The 20,864-nt window shown below is 42.2% G+C and overlaps 1 protein-coding gene across 4 annotated transcripts; it reads right to left on the reverse strand.

Annotated features, from left to right (window-relative positions):
- Positions 1 to 1,065: 1,065 nt before the first annotated feature.
- Positions 1,066 to 20,105, reverse strand: LOC139582884 (delta(14)-sterol reductase LBR-like). 4 transcript variants are annotated; one of them, XM_071413303.1, is made up of 14 exons: positions 19,932 to 20,105; positions 16,995 to 17,169; positions 16,571 to 16,774; positions 16,179 to 16,253; positions 10,862 to 11,036; positions 10,418 to 10,611; positions 9,743 to 9,797; positions 9,347 to 9,541; positions 9,057 to 9,160; positions 7,133 to 7,258; positions 6,871 to 7,039; positions 6,664 to 6,744; positions 6,415 to 6,537; positions 1,066 to 2,694 (listed from the first exon to the last, which is right to left on the reverse strand). In XM_071413303.1, exons 2-14 carry the CDS (start codon positions 17,163 to 17,165, stop codon positions 2,534 to 2,536), a joined length of 1,833 nt encoding a protein of 610 aa, XP_071269404.1. In that variant the 5' UTR covers positions 17,166 to 17,169; positions 19,932 to 20,105; the 3' UTR covers positions 1,066 to 2,533. The 4 variants fall into 4 exon arrangements, with proteins under 4 accessions (XP_071269404.1, XP_071269405.1, XP_071269407.1 ...); XM_071413304.1 differs by lacking the exon at positions 19,932 to 20,105 and adding an exon at positions 19,340 to 19,460; XM_071413306.1 differs by lacking the exon at positions 19,932 to 20,105 and adding an exon at positions 18,946 to 18,963.
- Between the last annotated feature and the right edge of the window lie 759 nt (positions 20,106 to 20,864).

Raw genomic sequence — 20,864 nt, forward strand, 5'->3', positions numbered from 1 at the left:
TCCTCATGCATTGGCCTTACGGCAAGACTGCACATATCCTTTACCATAATGCAAGGTAGGTTTAAAGTTTAAAAAGGGGATAGTATTTTACAGGTGCTTACCAGTGTTGTTTATGTGATTCCATTACCATCCCATTCTCTACGGTCATGCAATTATTCAAATAGAATTGTCTAAATTATGTATAGGCTCATTAACATACCATAATGATCACTCTACAATCCTAGGATTTGGTATGGAAATATACCACTAACTAAAAAGGAGAGATTGCAGACAGAATTAAACAGTATTAAACCTAGCAAAAAGTAAATTGGGTGCTTTCGGTAAATGAACTAAGTACAAAATGTTTCTCTCCGGTTACTTCCTGAACTCTTTGCTACCCCCATGTCAGTGACCTTGTTTGTTTCTTGACCTCAGCTAAATGTTGGGATGGTGTCTGTGGCAGAGGCAGAACTGTGAGGGGTGGAAGAGAGCCTAGAGTAGACAGAGGCTGACTGCAGGGTAGACTACTGGGTAGGGGAGCTGATCTGCTAAACTTTAGTCCTCTGAGACCACCCTTGCTTCCTATTCTGTTGCTTTACTGCAAGAGCTCAAATGCTGCCTGCTTCCTTAGCCATCCTGATAACTATCATGCAAACTCTTTGTGATGTTTGGCTTGACAATGAGCAATGGAGTTGGCAAGAGTAAAAAGAGACGTTAGACCAGGCTACCAAACACCTGCAGAGATTACTTTTACATTTCTCTGGTGACATGTGCTGAGACCAAAACAGACACTGCATTATTATTTTGGGGATCTACTCTTCACACTGCAGTCAGTGTGAAGGGTCACATGAATTAGAGCATCTCAAATTGATTCCCAGTGTCTGCAGCAGGGGGCTGATCTCTGGTCCTGTTCAGATCTGCAGCAGCAGTCAGCCCCATCCTCTGATTGACCTCTGGCTGCATCACAGAAGTGTCAAATTGCTTGCATGACCTTCCATTGTTTCACTTATCTTCTCTTTCTAGGAGTCTAGTCTCAGTGCATTATGTGTTGAATTGTTAGACATGTCTGAATAACATGAATGATACTGTGAGTGTAAAACCTTTATTTTTTTGCCAAAACGTTTGTACAATGCGAGCTTTCCAGCCATTGTCATGTTTTCCGTTGGAGACAGACATTGAACAAATCATGAACATTGGGTCTTCTTCCACTGTCCTAGTTACATCCAACTTGTTTTAGCATCAACAAACAGCCAGCTGACCCAAACAGGAAATTGTTGCCAGTCCCATCAGTCAAAACAAAGGTTGAGTACAGAATGGGTCTCAATGACAAATAGTTAGAATGTTACTTGTCATTTGTCCAAAGATGACATGGTAATATTGTCTAGAGAACAGCAGATCTAGTGGTAATTCAGGCAATTAACTTAACAGTTGAAATCAAATGCAACTTTAAATATCTAATTGTAAAACACAAGATCTAGCATCACTTGCATATTTTGTACTTCAAATAAAAACACAAATCTAATATTTACATTGCATTCAGTCGCATAAAATGCCACCTATTCTAGTTATTGTATTGCTGCTATACTGCTCATCTACAGCTGGGTCAGAAAATACTTGCGACACAGCATTGCACGTGAAGAATGTCACAGTATAAACTTGGTGAAAACAATCATTTTGAAAAGTAAGGTCTTGAATAACTTAAGGTGCTTAACTTGGATACTGTCTAAGTGCCCTTGCAGATGGTAATGGTTTTAAATAAGATACTGTGGATTTGTTCAACAGACAGTTAACTTTCCAGAGGGAAGACAACCTAAGCAATAGTACTATCCAGAGGACTGAGGAGGAATTTGACAGTGAACCGGAGTAAGCAAAGTCAAATCATAGACTTTTGGTCAATCTTTCATAGTGCATTTAAAACAACCAAATACTTTTAATTTTTTTTTACACTCAGTTAACACTAGGCTACATCTCTATATAAAAATATAGAAAAAAATATGTCTAAATGCTATTTTGTGAATGTTGTGGTCCTGAGGAAGATCGTTAATCCCTTTTTAACTGTACAGATAAAAGAGCATTTAATTCCCATCATTGACAATATACACAAAAAGCAATGTTTACCAAAGGTATCATTTCAAAATTAAAGCCAAGCAAATATTGTAATTGGATATGGGAGTGAAAACTTAAAAACAGATCTAATATGCAATATTATGTTAACAGGTATTTGGTTAAAAAAAAGTATATGTACAAAAATATATACATCCATTCCACAGACTGAGGCTTCTTTTTTCTTCAATTTTGAAACCTTTTTTCTCTTAAAAGGCATTAATCAAATTCAGTCAGCTAATTAGTGTGTACCTTCATAAAACCATAACACTTCAAAGAAAGCTGCTCCTGCGGAACTTCCAAGAATCAAGCGTCCCCCTTTTCGAAATTCAAGTTTCCCAATGTCTTTAAATTCTAATTTCCAAACAACTTGTTTCTACAAACTCATTGAGTTGTGAGCTTGCAGAATTGGAGACCGTGGAGTTGGTTGGAGGTCGGGGTGGCGAAGGTTTCAGTAGACTCTGGGGATGATGCGGTAGCGGACCTCTCGGCAGTAGTCGTCCCACGCCGAGCCGTACTTCCTCCTGCACTGGGCCTCATCCCGGGCCTCCCGGTGGACCAGCAGGGTGGTTAGGTAGATCACATAGAAGTATGGCAGGATGTGGGTGAACCCTACAGGACGACCACAGACAACACACACTTCAGCGTCTCCTCATATCACTACACACATATCAAAACACATATCCGGCGCCGGAAAAAAACTTCCGGCGCCGAAAAGAGATGGCCGCCTCGCTTCGCGTTCCTTGGAAAATATGCAGTATTTTGTTTTTTTATGTGTTATTTCTTACATCGGTACCCCAGGTAATCTTAGGTTTCATTACATACAGTCGGGAGGAACTACTGAATATACGATTAACGTCAACTCATCATCGTTCCTACCAGGAATATGACTTTCCCGAAACGGATCCAGTGTTTTGCCTTCCACCCAATACAATGGATCTGATCCCAGCCGGCGACCCTGTGCGACGCCGTAAAAGGGGCAAACGAGGCGGTCTCGTGGTCAGGCTTCGGAGACGGGCACATCGCGCTCCACTCCCTAGCATACTACTCGCCAATGTCCAGTCTCTTGACAATAAGGTTGATGAAATCCGAGCACGGGTAGCATTCCAGAGAGACATCAGGGATTGCAACGTGCTCTGCTTCACGGAAACATGGCTAACTCAAGAGACGCTAACGGAGTCGGTGCAGCCAGCTGGTTTCTTCATGCATCGCACCGACAGAAACAAACATCTTTCTGGTAAGAAGAGGGGCGGGGGGGTATGCCTTATGATTAACGAGACGTGGTGTGATCATCATAACAACACACAGGAACTCAAGTCATTCTGTTCACCTGACCTAGAACTCCTCACAATCAAATGTCGACCGCATTATCTACCAAGGGAATTCTCTTCAATCATAATCACAGCCGTATATATTCCCCCCCAAGCAGACACATCGATGGCCCTGAACGAACTTTATCTGACTCTTTGTAAACTGGAAACCACACACCCTGAGGCTGCATTCATCGTAGCTGGGGATTTTAACAAGGCTAATCTAAAAACAAAACTCCCTAAATTCTATCAGCATATCGATTGTGCTACCAGGGCTGGAAAAACCCTAGATCATTGTTATACTAATTTCCGCGACGCATATAAGGCCCTCCCCCGCCCCCCTTTCGGAAAAGCTGACCACGACTCCATTTTGTTGATTCCAGCCTACAAACAGAAACTAAAACAACAAGCTCCCGCGCTTAGGTCTGTTCAACGCTGGTCCGACCAATCTGAATCCACGCTTCAAGACTGCTTCGATCACGCGGATTGGAATATGTTCCGCATTGCGTCCAACAACAATATTGACGAATATGCTGATTCGGTGAGCGAGTTCATTAGGAAGTGCATTGACAATGTCGTACCCACAGCAACGATTAAAACATTCCCAAACCAGAAACCGTGGATTGACGGCAGCATTCGCGTGAAACTGAAAGCGCGAACCACTGCTTTTAACCAGGGCAAGGTGACCGGAAGCATGACCGAATACAAACAGTGTAGCTATTCTCTCCGCAAGGCAATCAAACAGGCTAAGTCCCAGTACAGAGACAAAATCGAGTCGCAATTCAACAGCTCAGACACAAGAGGTATGTGGCAGGGTCTACAGTCTATCACGGATTACAAAAAGAAAACCAGCCCCGTCGCGGACCAGGATGTCTTGCTCCCAGACAGGCTAAACAACTTTTTTGCCCGCTTTGAGGACAATACAGTGCCACTGACACGGCCCCCTACCAAAACCTGCGGGCTCTCCTTCACTGCAGCCGAGGTGAGTAAAACATTTAAACGTGTTAACCCTCGCAAGGCTGCAGGCCCAGACGGCATTCCCAGCCGCGTCCTCAGAGCATGCGCAGACCAGCTGGCTGGTGTGTTTACGGACATATTCAATCAATCCTTATCCCAGTCTGCTGTTCCCACATGCTTCAAGAGGGCCACCATTGTTCCTGTTCCCAAGAAAGCTAAGGTAACTGAGCTAAACGACTACCGCCCCGTAGCACTCACTTCCGTCATCATGAAGTGCTTTGAGAGACTAGTCAAGGACCATATCACCTCCACCCTACCGGACACCCTAGACCCACTCCAATTTGCTTACCGACCCAATAGGTCCACAGACGACGCAATCGCAACCACACTGCACACTGCCCTAACCCATCTGGACAAGAGGAATACCCATGTGAGAATGCTGTTCATCGATTACAGCTCAGCATTTAACACCATAGTACCCTCCAAACTCGTCATCAAGCTCGAGACCCTGGGTCTCGACCCCGCCCTGTGCAACTGGGTCCTGGACTTCCTGACGGGCCGCCCCCAGGTGGTGAGGGTAGGTAACAACATCTCCACCCCGCTGATCCTCAACACTGGGGCCCCACAAGGGTGCGTTCTGAGCCCTCTCCTGTACTCCCTGTTCACCCACGACTGCGTGGCCATGCACGCCTCCAACTCAATCATCAAGTTTGCGGATGACACTACAGTGGTAGGCTTGATTACCAACAACGACGAGACGGCCTACAGGGAGGAGGTGAGGGCCCTTGGAGTGTGGTGTCAGGAAAATAACCTCACACTCAACATCAACAAAACAAAGGAGATGATTGTGGACTTCAGGAAACAGCAGAGGGAGCACCCCCCTATCCACATCGACGGGTCAGTAGTGGAGAAGGTGGAAAGTTTTAAGTTCCTCGGTGTACACATCACGGACAAACTGAATTGGTCCACCCACACAGACAGCGTTGTGAAGAAGGCGCAGCAGCGCCTCTTCAACCTCAGGAGGCTGAAGAAATTCGGCTTGTCACCAAAAGCACTCACAAACTTCTACAGATGCACAATCGAGAGCATCCTGTCGGGCTGTATCACCGCCTGGTACGGCAACTGCTCCGCCCACAACCGTAAGGCTCTCCAGAGGGTAGTGAGGTCTGCAGAACGCATCACCGGGGGCAAACTACCTGCCCTCCAGGACACCTACACCACCCGATGTCACAGGAAGGCCATAAAGATCATCAAGGACAACAACCACCCAAGCCACTGCCTGTTCACCCCGCTATCATCCAGAAGGCGAGGTCAGTACAGGTGCATCAAAGCAGGGACCGAGAGACTGAAAAACAGCTTCTATCTCAAGGCCATCAGACTGTTAAACAGCCACCACTAACATTTAGCGGCCGCTGCCAACATACTGACTCAACTCCAGCCACTTTAAAAATGGGAATTGATGGAAATTATGTAAAAATGTACCACTAGCCACTTTAAACAATGCCACTTAATATAATGTTTACATACCCTACATTACCCATCTCATATGTATATACTGTACTCTATATCATCTACTGCATCTTGCCATCTTTATGTAATACATGTACCACTAGCCACTTTAAACTATGCCACTTTATGTTTACATACCCTACAGTACTCATCTCATATGTATATACCGTACTCTATACCATCTACTGCATCTTGCCATGCCGTTCTGTACCACCACTCATTCATATATCTTATGTACATATTCTTCATCCCTTTACACTTGTGTGTGTGTATAAGGTAGTAGTTGTGGAATTGTTAGGTTAGATTACTTGTTGGTTATTACTGCATTGTCGGAACTAGAAGCACAAGCATTTCACTACACTCGCATTAACATCTGCTAACCATGTGTATGTGACTAATAAAATTTGATTTGATTTGATTTGAAGACGTGTAGATTTACTGGTCTGTTTCTGGTGCATGGTCAGCACAGAGCAGAAAAATACATCAAACAAATTAACCATAACCTGGTAACTAACCAGCTATGACTAACTAAGTAGCTGAACTAGCCGTCACTCACCACAGGGTAGTGACCATGCCAGAGCCATGATGAGGTCCCCCAGGTAGTTGGGGTGACGGACAAGCCCCCACAGACCAGACACCAGGAGACTCTTCCCCGTGGCAGTAGGGATGGTCTTCAGATCTGGAAAACACAGCGTTACAGCGAGTCCTTCAACAACATGACAGAGAATAACTCCATCCCTTTATCAAGGCAGGTGGCCTGCTAATGTTTATACAGGAATAAGACGTACTGCGATTGAGGACTTACGGGATAATGTAGGGTCTGAAGGATTTCTTCTGAAGGCGTTTTTCTGCGAGTTTGCTTTACGGAAGATGCAAAATCCAATGACTGTAACACATGAAGACAACGTCATACTGTTATTCATACAACAAAAAGTATATCACAGATTACATGTAGGATTTATATGAACGTATGCCAAATGCCAATACTAAAAAAGTCCCGGGACTGACTAACCATTGAGAGTAACGATGCCTACGATCCAGGGCAGAGAGAGGTGGTTGGGGTGGTGAACCAGGTAGTAGGACTGGAGACTGAAGGTGAAGGGAACCCACATCAAGTCGCCAAACACCAGCATGAAGCCAAATCCAGCATGGGTTGTATCCATATAGCCCAGGACAGCCTCCTGGGGAATAACAGTCAACCACATTAGATTACATCCTACAAACAAATAGAGACCAAATAAAACATTAGGCAGCAAATGCAGGTTTATGTGTACCTCATGCCAGTAGGCATCAAGCACATAGAACAGGTGGAAGCAGTTGACCAGGATCATGGCTGGTGAAGGGTAGTCCAGGTTATGGAGTTTCATCTCAGCCAGAGCCATGGCAGCGTTGATCACCAGCTGGACAGAACACAGACATCACAGGTCTGATTAAACACAGTCATTGAACAGACAGCAAAACAATCCATACACTACATGACCAAAGGTATGTGGACATCTGCTCGTCGAACATCGCTTTTCAAAATCATGGGCATTAATATGGAGTTGGTCTCCCTTTGCTGCTATAACAGCTCTTCTGGGAAGGCTGTCCACTAGATGTTGGAACATTGCTGCGGGGACTTGCTTCCATTCAGCCACAAGAGCATTAGTGAGGTCAGGCACTGATGTTGGGCGATTAGGCCTGGCTCGCAGTCAGCGTTACAATTCATCCCAAAGGTGTTATACGGGGTTGAGGTCAGGGCTCTGTGCAGACCAGTCAAGTTCTTCCACACCAATCTCAACAAACCATTTCTGTATGGACCTCACTTTGTTCACGGGGGCATTGAGATGCTGAAACAAGAAAGGGCCTTCCCCAAACTGTTGCCACAAAGTTGGAAGCACAGAATGGTCTAGAATGTCATTGTATGCTGTAGCGTTAAGATTTCCCTTCACTGGAACTAACGGGCCTAGCCAAAACCATAAAAAACATCCCAAGATCATTATTCCTCCTACACCAAACTTTATAGTTGGCACTATGCATTGGGGCAGGTAGCGTTCTCCTGGCATCCGCCAAAATCAGATTTGTCTGTCAGACTGCCAGATGTATGAGCCTGATTCATCACTCCAAAGAAAGCGTTACCACTGGTCCAGAGTCCAATAGATGAGAGCTTTACACCACTCCAGCCGACACTTGGCATTGCGCATGGTGATCTTAGGCTTGTGTGCGGCTGCTCGGCCATGGAAACATATTTCATGAAGTTCCAGAGGAGCAGTTCTTGTGCTGACGTTGCTTCCAGGTGCAGTTTAACACACTACAGTGAGCTTCTGTAGTGTGTGAGCTTTTGTGGCCGTTGTTGCTCCTAGACGTTCCCACTTAACAATAACAGCACTTACAGTTGACCGGGGCGGTGCTAGCAGGGCAGACATTTGACGAACTGACTTGTTGGAAAGGTGTCATCCTATGACGCTGCCATGTTAAGTCACTGAGCTCTTCAGTAAGGCCATTCTACTGCTAATGTTTGTCTGTCTATGTAGATTGCATGGCTGTGTGCTCAATTTTATAAACAGTACCAGTCAAAAGTTTGGACACACCAACTCATTCAAGGGTTTTTCTTTGTTTTTACTATTTTCTACATTCCAGGTGACTACTTCATGAAGCCGGTTGAGAGAATACCAAGAGTGTGCAAAGCTATCATCAAGGCAAAGGGTGGCTACTTTGAAGAATCTCATATATATATTTTGATTTGTTTAACACTTTTTTGGTTACTACATGGTTTCATATGTGGTATTTCATAGTTTTGATGTCTTCACTATTATTATTATTATTGTTATAGTACAATGTAGTAAATAGTAAAAATAAAGAAGAACCCTTGAATGAGTAGGTGTGTCCAAACTTTTGAGTGGTACTGTACCTGTCAGCAACGGGTGTGGCTGAAATAGCCGAATCCACTAATTTAAAGGGGTATCCACATACTTTTGTATATATAGTGCACCTCAAACAGACAAACTAGCCCCGAAATGTACTGTAGTATGATTTATTCTATGTTGTTCACATTTAACACATTAATGAACACACATATAATGGGAAACTGAACACTGAGCTTGTTTTTTTTTTGCAGTTGTGTGTGAGGAAATAAAAACAGCTTAATCTACACTAAATGGCTAATATACAGCTGAAAAGTACTTTGAATGGGAACATGTTTAGGTACACTAAACTTACCCAACCCATCAATCCTGGGCGCAGCTCACAGAAGTATTTGAGATCAAAGCCCTTGATCCGGGGGTTGAGTTCACTTCCCATGAAGAAGTCATAAATCACACTCCCTGAGGTGAGAAGAACAGATGAATCATATTACGTTACCCATTTGGGAGGCATCATGCCAATAGGCAGTACAGCAATCTTTGCCCTTAACCTTATGCTGGCCCATGCCATAATATACCGATATCATGGAATAAATCAGGCCTAGATTGTAGAAGCATTTCTCTACCAGTGATAACACACCCACTCACCAGAGTTTCCTCCGGGGGCCAGCTGGTCCTGGGGTGCCCAGCGAGAGCGGACGTACAGATAGACACTGAGCAGGACAGAGAAGAGCAGGGAAGACACAGCCAGCTGGAGGAAGTGGCTGTGGATGTAGCTGAGGTCCACCCCCTGATGCACTGCAGCCCCCAGGGCAGCCACCGTCAGCACAAAGGCATGGAGGACTGGTGGTGGTAGAGGAGACATGCAGGGTTAATACACAGGAAGTTCTTCAACCAAAGGGTCTTTCCTTACATTACTTATATGTTAATGAAATACATTGGCATAGTGCTTTACTAGAGATCTCAACGTGCTGGGAGTAACTGACCAGTTAATTCCTTCAAAATGACAAACAAGAAGACATGAAACACAGGAAAATGCCTCACTGTTCATTCTGTACTTCAGCCACTCTCCATTCTTCAGGGGGATTCCTTCTACAACCTGGGGACATAAACACAGGTTGGACCATCATTCAAACTTACAGGAAATAGATTATGAGAGGGATAATGTAGCTAGGATAGGGGACTTTTTGTACATGTTAAAAGCTTACATTATCCCCTTTCACTAATGTAAACACTGCCCAGACATAGAGAACATGATTTCATAGGAGCAATATGATGAAAGTTTCCTATATTCTCAAAAAGGCACGTGTGCTTCAACTGTATTCAGAAGGCAGATGAGCAGGAGAGGAAACTGAACAAAACCTCCCATTCTTCCCTGTAGTGTTTGAGCGTGGACCGTAGCCTACTACTTCTGATTCCTCTAATTTCTGCTCTGGCTAATGAGCAGAAACGAGGCGTGAGCGCCAGTCATGTGCTCTGTCCAGGTCACGGATGGGTGTCATGTATATGGCCTGTACTCTAGGGGGGTTGGTGTGTGTGTGTTTGCCAGTGTGTGTACAGTCTTCAATAATGGTGGGAGTAGAATTCTGAGAATGCAGTTGGCCCACTAGACGATCATCTATGTTTCAGTTCTGTGTTTTCTCCACAATGACTAGAACAGAGTAAGCTGATCCTACATGTGTGCCAGAAGAGCAGTGAGGTTATTGGTGATCACGTTACCTTTCCGACAGGCAGCACGTAGAGCAGGGCCTGGAAGAGGAACCAGAGGACCACCATGCCAAACACATGTGGATCCAACAGGGAGTCCAGGGCAGGCAGAGAGGGGGGGCTCATCAGGCTAGCATCCTCCTGACTGCAAACCACCATCAGTCCCAACACGGCCACAGGCAGGAACAGCATCATGCAGGACACTCCTGCAAACACAGGGGGGAAAGACACTGAGTGACTGGAGCCAAAGGTAGTCTGTCTTCTTTTTTAACCAGTTACTGTCCCTCCCGAAATGCATTCTTGTCAAACAATGTGCAGACTAGCATCCTAGTGCAATTTGATTGGCATAACAGTATGCAGATCAGCACCATTCTCCCCCCCCCCTCACACTCTCTATCCAGCACATGACAAGCTGGGAGAGGCACAGCAGCCACATTTCTCTGTTCCTCCTCTCACCTAGCCTCCCTCCAAACTCCAGCTCAGTGGTGATGGGGGTTGTGGCTGCTGCAGGCTTCTGCTCAGCTTCCTTTTCCTCTGTCTGCTCGGCTGGCTTGGCGTCACCGTCATCCTTTCTGCGTCTGAGGTTGTAGCGGCTCTCTAATACCTTCGCTTGCTCCGCCTCTGCAGGGATCTGGAGGTAGACATGGTTAGACACACACGGTCAGGCTGAGTGGTGGTACTCATTTACACAGACATGGCTAACCCACAGTGACTTAAGCTCATAGGGAACATAATGCACATCCATTCTATTTCCCACACAAATGATCTGTAGATTAGTATCTCTTAAAAAGGAAAAGTGATCAACAGCATGTGACTGACTGATGGAACATTAGCAGGACCCGAAGTGGTGTGTGTGGCTCAGTCAGCTGGGGCTTGGTACAGGCTGAGTCCCCCATGCAGAGTCCTCCCAACACACAGGAGGTACAACATGAATCATGACATTCAACACATCAAAGCCCATTCTCAAACAAGCAATATAGCTAGGGACAGCTCCGTTACAAGGGACAGCTCTGTTTCAGCTGCCTTTTAAGCATTCTAGTACAGTTAAATAGTTTACACACACACACACACACAGCGGTCTAAGGCACTGCATCTCAGTGCAAGAGGTGTGACTACAGTCCCTGGTTCGAATCCAGGCTGTATCACATCCGGCCGTGATTGGGAGTCCCATAGGGCAGCGCACAATTAGCCCAGCGTCGTCCAGGGTAGGCCGTCATTGTAAATAAGAATTTGTTCTTAACTGACTTGCCTAGTTAAATAAAGGTTACACACACACCAAAAAGTTATTTTGTTGGCATTTACATATGTCCCCATTAAAACATAATCAAAACCTATTTCTTTCAATTACTCGCTGTGCTGTTCAGTTGTTAATTTGTTCAGTCGTTTCATTCTCAACCAGGATTTTTATGGAACGGCATTTGGGTCTTTGCGTGTCAAAAAATATACTATTTAACACTATTTGACGTGTCAAATAAGCTTGTTGACCAATCAGGACCTGAATATGACTGCACATCACATAATAATTTAACACATTCATACATTTTTTACGTAGTTATTACACATCGATTACACTCTCACTCATATGTCACAATGATTCATCAATACCTATGCTATGATGCTGGTGAAGTTGTCTCGAGCATCTACGGTGCTGGTCATAAAAAAAGCTAGCTAGCTCATGGATGTAAACAATGTTCTTCCCCAAAAACAGCAAAACGACAATCTGTTTCAGTAGCTATAGTTAACTAGCTATATAGTTAGCTAGCTGTCATCTGAAATAACACTAATTTATAAGAGAGTTCTTATTTGATTAATGGGCGGACCCATCTATGTGAAGCTAGCCACAATAAGGATTAGCCACAATAGTGGACTTTGCGGTTAGCCTTCAAAATAAAAGTATAGCATAATTCTACTACTTGCATCACTGTCAATGACATACTTTTATTTTGAAAGCAAACGGCAAATTCCACTATTGTGCCTAATCCTTATTGTGGCTAGCTTCACAAGACAACCCGGTCAGGTCAAGCCTCACTAGCCAGATGAAGCTAGCTGGCTGCTTATAACATTAGCTTGGGCAACAGGGTTAAGTAGCTGGCTTGCTATTTATTTTCATGAACTGAAGTTCAATTTCAATAGGCGAACAACAATACTTACTCACAAGGATTCCTAAATCATTGCTAAGAATAATGAAAATGACTGCAGTTTCTACTGGTCATTGTTTTCAAGCTGGTTGTATTGGTGCTAGCTAGGTACCAAGCTAAAGCTAGCTACCCCAGAAGTTTTTTTTTCTTTTTTTCTCTTTCTTTTCTTAGGGGTGGATCAGCTTAATATTGCGGAAAGAATGTTGCTTCCAATGTAATTGTCTGCATCATTTCCAATCCCCCATATTTTTTGGGGTAAATATATATATCCATACACGCATGCATACATATACACATATATACATACCTATATAGACATACATACTTTTTTAAAGAATATACCTTTATTATTATTCCCCGCAACCCTACCACCGCTCCCCCAATTGGAGTAAACTAATAAACACTTCTGCTTTTACCTTCAATTTATACATCTTATACCTATTTTACAGACAGTCTACTTTACAATAGTTCTCTCTTGTTTGTTCTTAGTCCTTCCTCTATTTCTGTTGTCCATCCAATTTTATTTCCACTTGTAACTGTGCTATTTCACAAAAGCTCCGCACCTATACACATTTCACAGATCCCGCATGCCCTACATTGTTTATCCTGTTATTAGTCCCACCCTTCAGTTCCACTCAACCCCTCCCATCTATCTTCCAACATCATCCATTTCGGATTTTTATTTGCCATATATTTTTCAACTGTGCTGTGATGCTTCACAAAAGATTTGAACCTTCCTATTCTCATAGCTTCTACAGATTGTAAATTAAAAATAAACATTTTTGCTAAAATAATTATTATATTATTGATTGATTGACTATGGCTTTTCAAATCCCCCAGTATTGCTATCTGTAGCGTTAGTTCTAGGCAAATGTTGCAATTCTTCAGCCATTCCTGGACCTGTGACCAAAAACGAGCTACATATGGACAATACCAAAATAAATGATCTAATGACTCTGCCTCCTCACAACAGAATCTGCAGAGCTGGGAAGATTGTATACCCCATATATATAACATTCTATTAGTTGCAAGAATTTTGTACAGTAATTTAAATTGAAAAATTCGAAGTTTTGAATCCGGCGTTGTTTTCCGTATCAATTCATAAACCATGTGCCATGGAATGGGTACATCGAAAATCTCTTCCCAACTATTTTGCAATTTATATGGCACAGCTGTCAGTTTTTTGGTCCTTAAATGAAATTGGTATATGTTTTTATTTATCACACTTTTCTTTAACCATTTATGTTCTTTAATACAGGGCCGACATACAAGTTCCTTACTTTTTTCCCCTTCTACTTGCCTCTTCCATTTTTGTGGTAATGCTGCAATTAATTGGTTGTAATTTGGGGTAGAGCAGACGTTTCCATATGTCTGTGTTAGCTGCATGTGTGACATAACTCCACCAGTCCTATTTATGATATCATTCACAAAAATTATACCTTTTTTAAACATTTCTTCGATAAATACAGTTTTTTTTATCAATTACTATATTTGAATTTAACCACAATATTTGTTGTACTATTTGTTCCGTCCTTTCAGGTGGATTAAACTGAAATTGCAACCAACTTTCTAAGGCTTGTTTAAAAAATAAGGATATTTTGGAGATTATTTCCTTTTCAAACAACCGAAAGTGAGCAGGTGTAATCTGAATAAAGGGAAAAAGGCCCTTCTTGAACATAGGATGAGACATTCGTACCAATTTACTAGAGAACCAGTTTGGATTTAAGTATAACTTTTGTATGACTGATGCCTTTAGTGAGAGGTCTAATGCTTTAATATTTAATAATTTCTGCCCTCCGAATTCATATTCGTTATATAAATAGGCCCTTTTAATTTTATCTGGCTTGCCGTTCCAAATAAAATGGAATATTTTTTGTTCATATAATTTAAAAAGCAGGTCACTAGGTGTAGGCAAAACCATAAGCAAATAGGTAAACTGTGATATGACTAAAGAGTTAATCAGGGTGATTTTTCCACAAATAGACAGGTATTTTCCTTTCCATGGTAGCAAGATCTTATCTATTTTTGCTACCTTTCTATAAAAATTTATTGAGTGAGATCATTTCTTTCTTTTGGGATTTTTATACCGAGTATGTCCACATCTCCGTCAGACCATTTAATTGGTAAACTACATGGCAATATAAAATGTGTATTTTTTAGTGATCCAATACGTAATATGGTACATTTATCATAATTTGGTTTTAATCCAGAGAGGATAGCAAAGGTATCTAGATCCTCTATGAGGCCGTGGAGAGACTCTAGTTGTGGTTTTAAAAGAAAACATGAATCATCAGCGTACAATGACACCTTAGTTTTTAAGCCACGGATTTCTAATCCATTAATATTAATGTTTGATCTAATTTTAACAGCTAACATTTCGATGGCAATAATAAATAGATATGCCGATAGTGGACAACCTTGTTTTACTCCTCTAGATAGTTTAAAATTTTCTGAGATGTAGCCATTATTTACTATTTTACACCTAGGGTTACTATACATAATTTTAACCCATTTTATAAGAGATTCCCCAAAATTGAAATATTCTAGGCATTTATATATAAACTCCAGTCGTACTTTATCAAAAGCCTTTTCAAAATCAGCTATGAAAACCAGACCTGGTGTCCCCGATATTTCATAGTGTTCTATTGTTTCCAGTACTTGCCTTATATTATCTCCAATGTATCGTCCATGTAAAAAACCTGTCTGATTAGGATGAATAATATCTGACAAAACTTTTTTTATTCTATGCGCCAAGCATTTTGCTAGGATTTTTGCATCACAACACTGAAGTGTAAGAGGTCTCCAATTTTTTAATTGGACTGGATCTTTATATATACCACTTGGGTCCTGTTTCAGTAATAACGATATCAGCTACCCCAGAAGTTACGGTTGAACTAATTAAGCTTTATTACCAACGCGGTATTGTAAACAAATCGTTCGTGACCGGTGTTTGCAGACTTTTTTGTACAACTTTGAGTGCTACTGTATCTTTTTTGACACGCAAAGACCCAGACGGCACGCCTTCTTATGCATGTCATGAAGCTAATAGCAGTGACGCTATTACTGTGTAACTCCCGCAGGGCAACGTTGGAAAAATAGCGTACTTGGTAGTGTTAACCGGTGCTCAACCAGTCAGCGAAAGCCAACACCACCCACGACAGAGAACGGTTGATTGTCAAGGGCAATAAATTCCATTATCTTGGCTTTAATGGATTTCGCCTTTGAGTTGTCTGACTGAAATTTTGTTACTCTTTCAAATGACTGCTCGACTTGTTGCTCGATCCACACAGCAGACATTGTGGGCTAGTTTATGAATGCTGTGTTGCACGTATAGCACAAAATGTTACACGTCGTCATTACGCCATGTACCTACGTTATATAGGTATGAACGTCAGCTTTGACATCGGTTTTGCACATCCGCGTTAAACTAGACATTGGCCGATACCGATGTTGGCATTTTTACCTAATATTGTCCGATTCCGATATATCGTGTATCCCTAGTTACAAGTCTAATGCCAAACTTGCTTACAGCCCAACAAACATATTAATTTTGTTCTAGGAGCATTGACATCATTATGGATAGACACAAACGTTTTTTTTAAATTATAAAGTACATACAGTATCTAAAGTCTCACCTCATTGACTTTGTCAGCAGTATCATTCTCTTTGTTTTCATGCTTATCGTGGCCATTGTTCTCAACTGGCCTAGCCTGTGTTAAATGGAGTGAGGGAAGCAAAACGTCAACATGAGGAAAAAGCAACGCGATGACAAACAATACGGAAAAAGAGGCACACATGTCACTATGTAAAGATGGACCCACTGGTCACACATACACAAAAAGTTTAAAAATCTTTGGTTTATTACACTGTTATTAGCCAACGCTTGATCTACTATCAAATAATGCCATCTCTGAGGTCATGCGTCTTACAGTGCATTCTGAATACAACACACACATGCAGTAGAGCAACACTCAAAAACAAAAAGCCATTCTAAATCCCAGCAGTGTGTGTGACATGTGTTCCTCACCACAGGGCTGAGTCTGATCTCCAGCACTTCTTTCATTTTGGGCTCCTTGCGTGCAGCGGACGTCTCTGTGGCGAAGGTGCCACTGGTGGTGCGTGACGAGGAGCGCCGGGTGGTCCTGGCTGGAGAACGGGAACGACTGCGCCGCCGCGACGGAGAGCGGGAGCGAGAACGAGAACGATGGCTTGGTTTAAAGCCAGTTGGACTCTGGAACATAAGTTGTCGCATTTAGCAAGGTTACAAATGTGTTATTACATAGCTGAATTTTAAAAGGCCAGCACCAATGGCGCAATCAACATATCATAAGAAGATAATATTTGAGTATGCACTAGCATAAAATAATAACCTTGTCAAGATAGAGAAATTCCATCCATCTGGGTCATGTCATCAGTGACATGGTTGCCATGAAGATAGATAGTGCTCCTACCTTCATGTCAACCTCTCTGAGCTCCAGCTCAGTGCCATCCTTGTAGATGACCGTGTAGAGCTGAATCTTGGCATCGTAGCTCAGCACCTTGACTTCGTAGAACAGGCTGCTACCAGGCCAGCGGCCCATCACCATGTCCCCACTCTGAAACCTAGTACCCGGCATCCTCATTTACCTGACAGAGAGAGAGCACACATGTTAAAAACCATGGGAGTATCACGGGGTGGTCTAAGCCACTGCCGCACATGTATAATGTAGCGCTGCCAGGATGGGTTCAAATCAGGGGTGTTTCTCTCTCCCTTTGAAATACAAGAGGGTTTTGAAACTGCGGTCTCGCTCAAACTTCCGTTTTCATGACTGGGCTTATAAAAGTAAGTTTCACTCCAGTACCAGCTTTCTGAGGAGTTGCTCTCGTGCTGTCTGACGGGTGATAGGCTATTCCACTCCTCAAACTAGGCTCTGTATGCCGTGCTCATGTGATAAATAAGATACATGACGACTAAGGAAAATACACGAGCCAATTTAATTCCACCAAATTATGCAAATGAACCTATAGACTGATAAACAAATGTATTTTCGGCAGCTAACCGTTAACATCATTAATTACAATGATTCACTTTTTCAGATGAATTGGGTGTGCATATCAAAACAGTCTACGACGGGGACAACTTTTCTTCCGAACATTTCCCCAATCACACTAGACTTAGGCAGATTAGGCTAGATGAGACATTTACAGCGTGCATTAAGAACATGCAAATGGGGGACAGACGAGCACAAGACTTGACACAATGGAGCAGTGAGGTCAGCGGTATGGAAGGGGATGCAGAGCTCACAGAATTGCTGACGTTCCCATAGGGTTAACTGTTTGTAGTTTTAAAACTAGTCATTGCCACTCCAGCCCCCTTTATCACTCTCTCAATAGCCTTTGTACACAGAATTCCAGTAATGTTCAGGTAACATCAGAAACGGCATTTTAGAAGTTAAACAGAGGTTGTACTGCCATGTCTACCCATGACAAATCAACAAGTGAAAACCTGCTCTGGTTATACAACTGTTCTTGCCTCGGACTATTTAAAACACATACACACTATGAAAACATAGTCCTCGTGAATATAAATCTTAAATAGAGGGGGAAAACTGTAGACTTGAAGTGCCTGACATACTCGGACAACTCAGTCCTTGTAATGACCACAAGCAACTATTCACTGGCATGTGTCATTTTTCATCAAACAAAAGTCAAAATGGTACATTACATCACAGCTGCTGAAAAATATACAATTTAACTTATCCTTCTCATAATGGCCCACACAGATACATTAAATAGATGCAGAGTACAGTGAGTCCACTAATCCATTTGTCATAGTTGTCAGTAATAGTAAAGCACATTCCATAACATATCCATGAATGAATGCAAAACCTGACATACCCTGCTGTCCATGTTCAATTCCTCCATATGGTTAAAGGTATAGCTAGCTAAACGATGCGGACGGGGTCCCCTACTCCAGGAAAGATGCAAGGTATGATGTGGGGGAGCTTCGAAAGTCAGCCCCTCGTCTTTTGTTTTGTGCCATACCTCAGACAAAGCCCTATAAATAGGTTTAAAATTAAAGTAGTTTCAATCACTTTATGAAGAACTTAACAGTCCTAGCTAATCGTTTACAATAATGTAATGGTAGTTCGTAATTGGTTTTATAGAAAGTTCACCAAACCACCGCCAGGTGTTCATTAGAGAAGTATAACCAAAGACTTGTCTATCTGTGGTTCAACCGTCCAATTAGTTTGTTTTTTGTTGCCATCCATCTTAATGTTAGCTAACAGTTTTGCAACTAAGGGCGTTTTCACATATGAAATTCGGTACCCTGGTTCGGTTTCCTGGAGCGTTTGGGAGAATTCGACAGAATACGTTTTTCTTTCCCAAGACCTGAAAACAACCGCGATTAGCAAAACGCACCTTCTACGTGATGTTAGCGAGCTAGCTTGTGTACAACGGGCAAAAAAAGTTCCCCGCGACTCGCTCTGCCGTGTCACAATAACCCCGTACTCCTGGATCTTGGACTCGCGCAGGTCCAGGATTTGTTTGCGTTTCACGCATGCTTTATAGCGCGACATCAGGGTACCAAACACTACAGGATACGGATCGTAAGGGGATTTGTGAAAGCGCCCTAAATGATGGTGCATGCAAGTCAGTTGTGAACATATTCCGGAGATTTAGCCTAAATTGTAACGTTTCGCTACAAAAGTGTGGAAATTAAATTAAAACATGCAGACAGTTGGATATACATTTAGCTATATAACATTAACCAGCAAACCAGAAAGTGATTTGAGTAACAAAAAACTAGCGTTACCTAGCAACACGGTTGGATTGAGTTGGAAGAGCAGTCAAAACGGTAACTACAGGTTGTACCGGTACTGCAACTAACGGTATTCCAAAATATCTTAGGCAATGTGCAAAAAAATAACCGTTCGCAAGACGGCTAGCTAACGTTCGCTAGCTAGCTGTCTCTACTCCTTTAACGTTAATTGTAATATCTTCAAGTGACAGCGGGTGGAGGGAAAACGTCATGCATTCAAATCCTCGCTAATGTTGGCTAGCTACGTAACGTAAGCTAGCAGGCTACTTAGTGGTAAATCGGGTATGTTAGATAATGTTAGCTAGCTAACGTTTCAGGGCATGTTTACATTTTTGCAATTGTAAACTACGCTTTAACATGTGAAGACAATAAATAGGTAGTTAGCTAGCCTATTCATTCTAAGCAGTTAGGTTACAAGCGAAATTGCTCAGCTGCAGCGCAGTGGTTACTGTAGCTGATCCCACGGCCACGCAGCCCAAAACACAGTCAATAATACCATAACGTTAAGTTAAGTTCTCAGCAAAGATATTTAAAAAGTGACCACATTCATGCACAATCAATTATAATTATTAATTACCGCCCTTACCCTTAGATAACACGTACAACTCCAATTAGGAAAATAACATAGGTATCCCTTTAAAACCTAGAACGAAAGTGAATCGCAAGCTAACGTACGTTTAAAAACTGCAGCTAAATCTTGAATGCATTCTCCCTCCCTCTATCCGCGAAGCGCACCAGTGTATAGGATGGCGCGAAGCCCGCTGATTGGCTACAACGCTATTCTTTTAAATTATTTAATATTCTGATTGGTTGTCAGAGGATTTTAACAGAGTGCCGATTGGTAGTAACCGGCGTGTCCTACGGTTTTCTTTGTTTATGGTGTCAGACGTCTACCAGCGCCGGACAAAATGGAGGAAATTATGTTTTAATCTGTGGGTGATATAATTTTTACTACAACAAAGATTAACTCATGTTTAATTAGATGAATTGTTCATGACAGCAGCATAATGTGGGCATGGAAAATACTATGACACCATACTTTCTGGATTTTGTAGTCAATTGTAAAGCATATACATGTTTTATTTAATACAAATAAAAGCATATTTTTATTTTGAGTTTAAACAGTAACAATCAACAATTGAAAATCCCCAAATCTGTAAAGAAATGTCTCATGTAGCTTTGTTACAGGCTGTTGATTACTCATGAAACAAACACCTGTTGAAAGATCTTAACATTAGATGGCACAGGTCACTAACACATAGTTTCCCAACTTTCTATTGTACTCATGCATTCTAGACCAGAGCAGATGTTTAATCTAATTAAAGCCCAGGGTATATAGTGCTTGTTATTTCATCTAGCTGAAACTAAATTAGAAGAAACAGTGCAGAACCAGTGGGATACACCTCTATCAACCAAATAAAGTCTATATGAGATCAAGTTCACATTCACATATTTTTTTAGCAGGAGTTGCTTTCAACATTACAAACCAGCTGGTGTTATCCTCACAATATGAAGCTCT

The sequence above is a fragment of the Salvelinus alpinus genome, chromosome 8 (genome assembly GCF_045679555.1).
Source record: "Salvelinus alpinus chromosome 8, SLU_Salpinus.1, whole genome shotgun sequence".
NCBI lineage: Eukaryota > Metazoa > Chordata > Actinopteri > Salmoniformes > Salmonidae > Salvelinus > Salvelinus alpinus.

What these genes read in the sequence shown, in the direction of transcription:
- LOC139582884 (XM_071413303.1), bottom strand. Translation starts at nt 17,165, where the DNA reads ATGAGGATGCCGGGTACTAGGTTTCAGAGTGGGGACATGGTGATGGGC. An exon ending in AGATCAGACTCAGCCCTGTG is followed by an intron (nt 16,254 to 16,570) that starts GTGAGGAACACA and finishes CATTTAACACAG; the next exon opens with GCTAGGCCAGTTGAGAACAA. An exon ending in CTGCTGACAAAGTCAATGAG is followed by an intron (nt 11,037 to 16,178) that starts GTGAGACTTTAG and finishes GTCTACCTCCAG; the next exon opens with ATCCCTGCAGAGGCGGAGCA.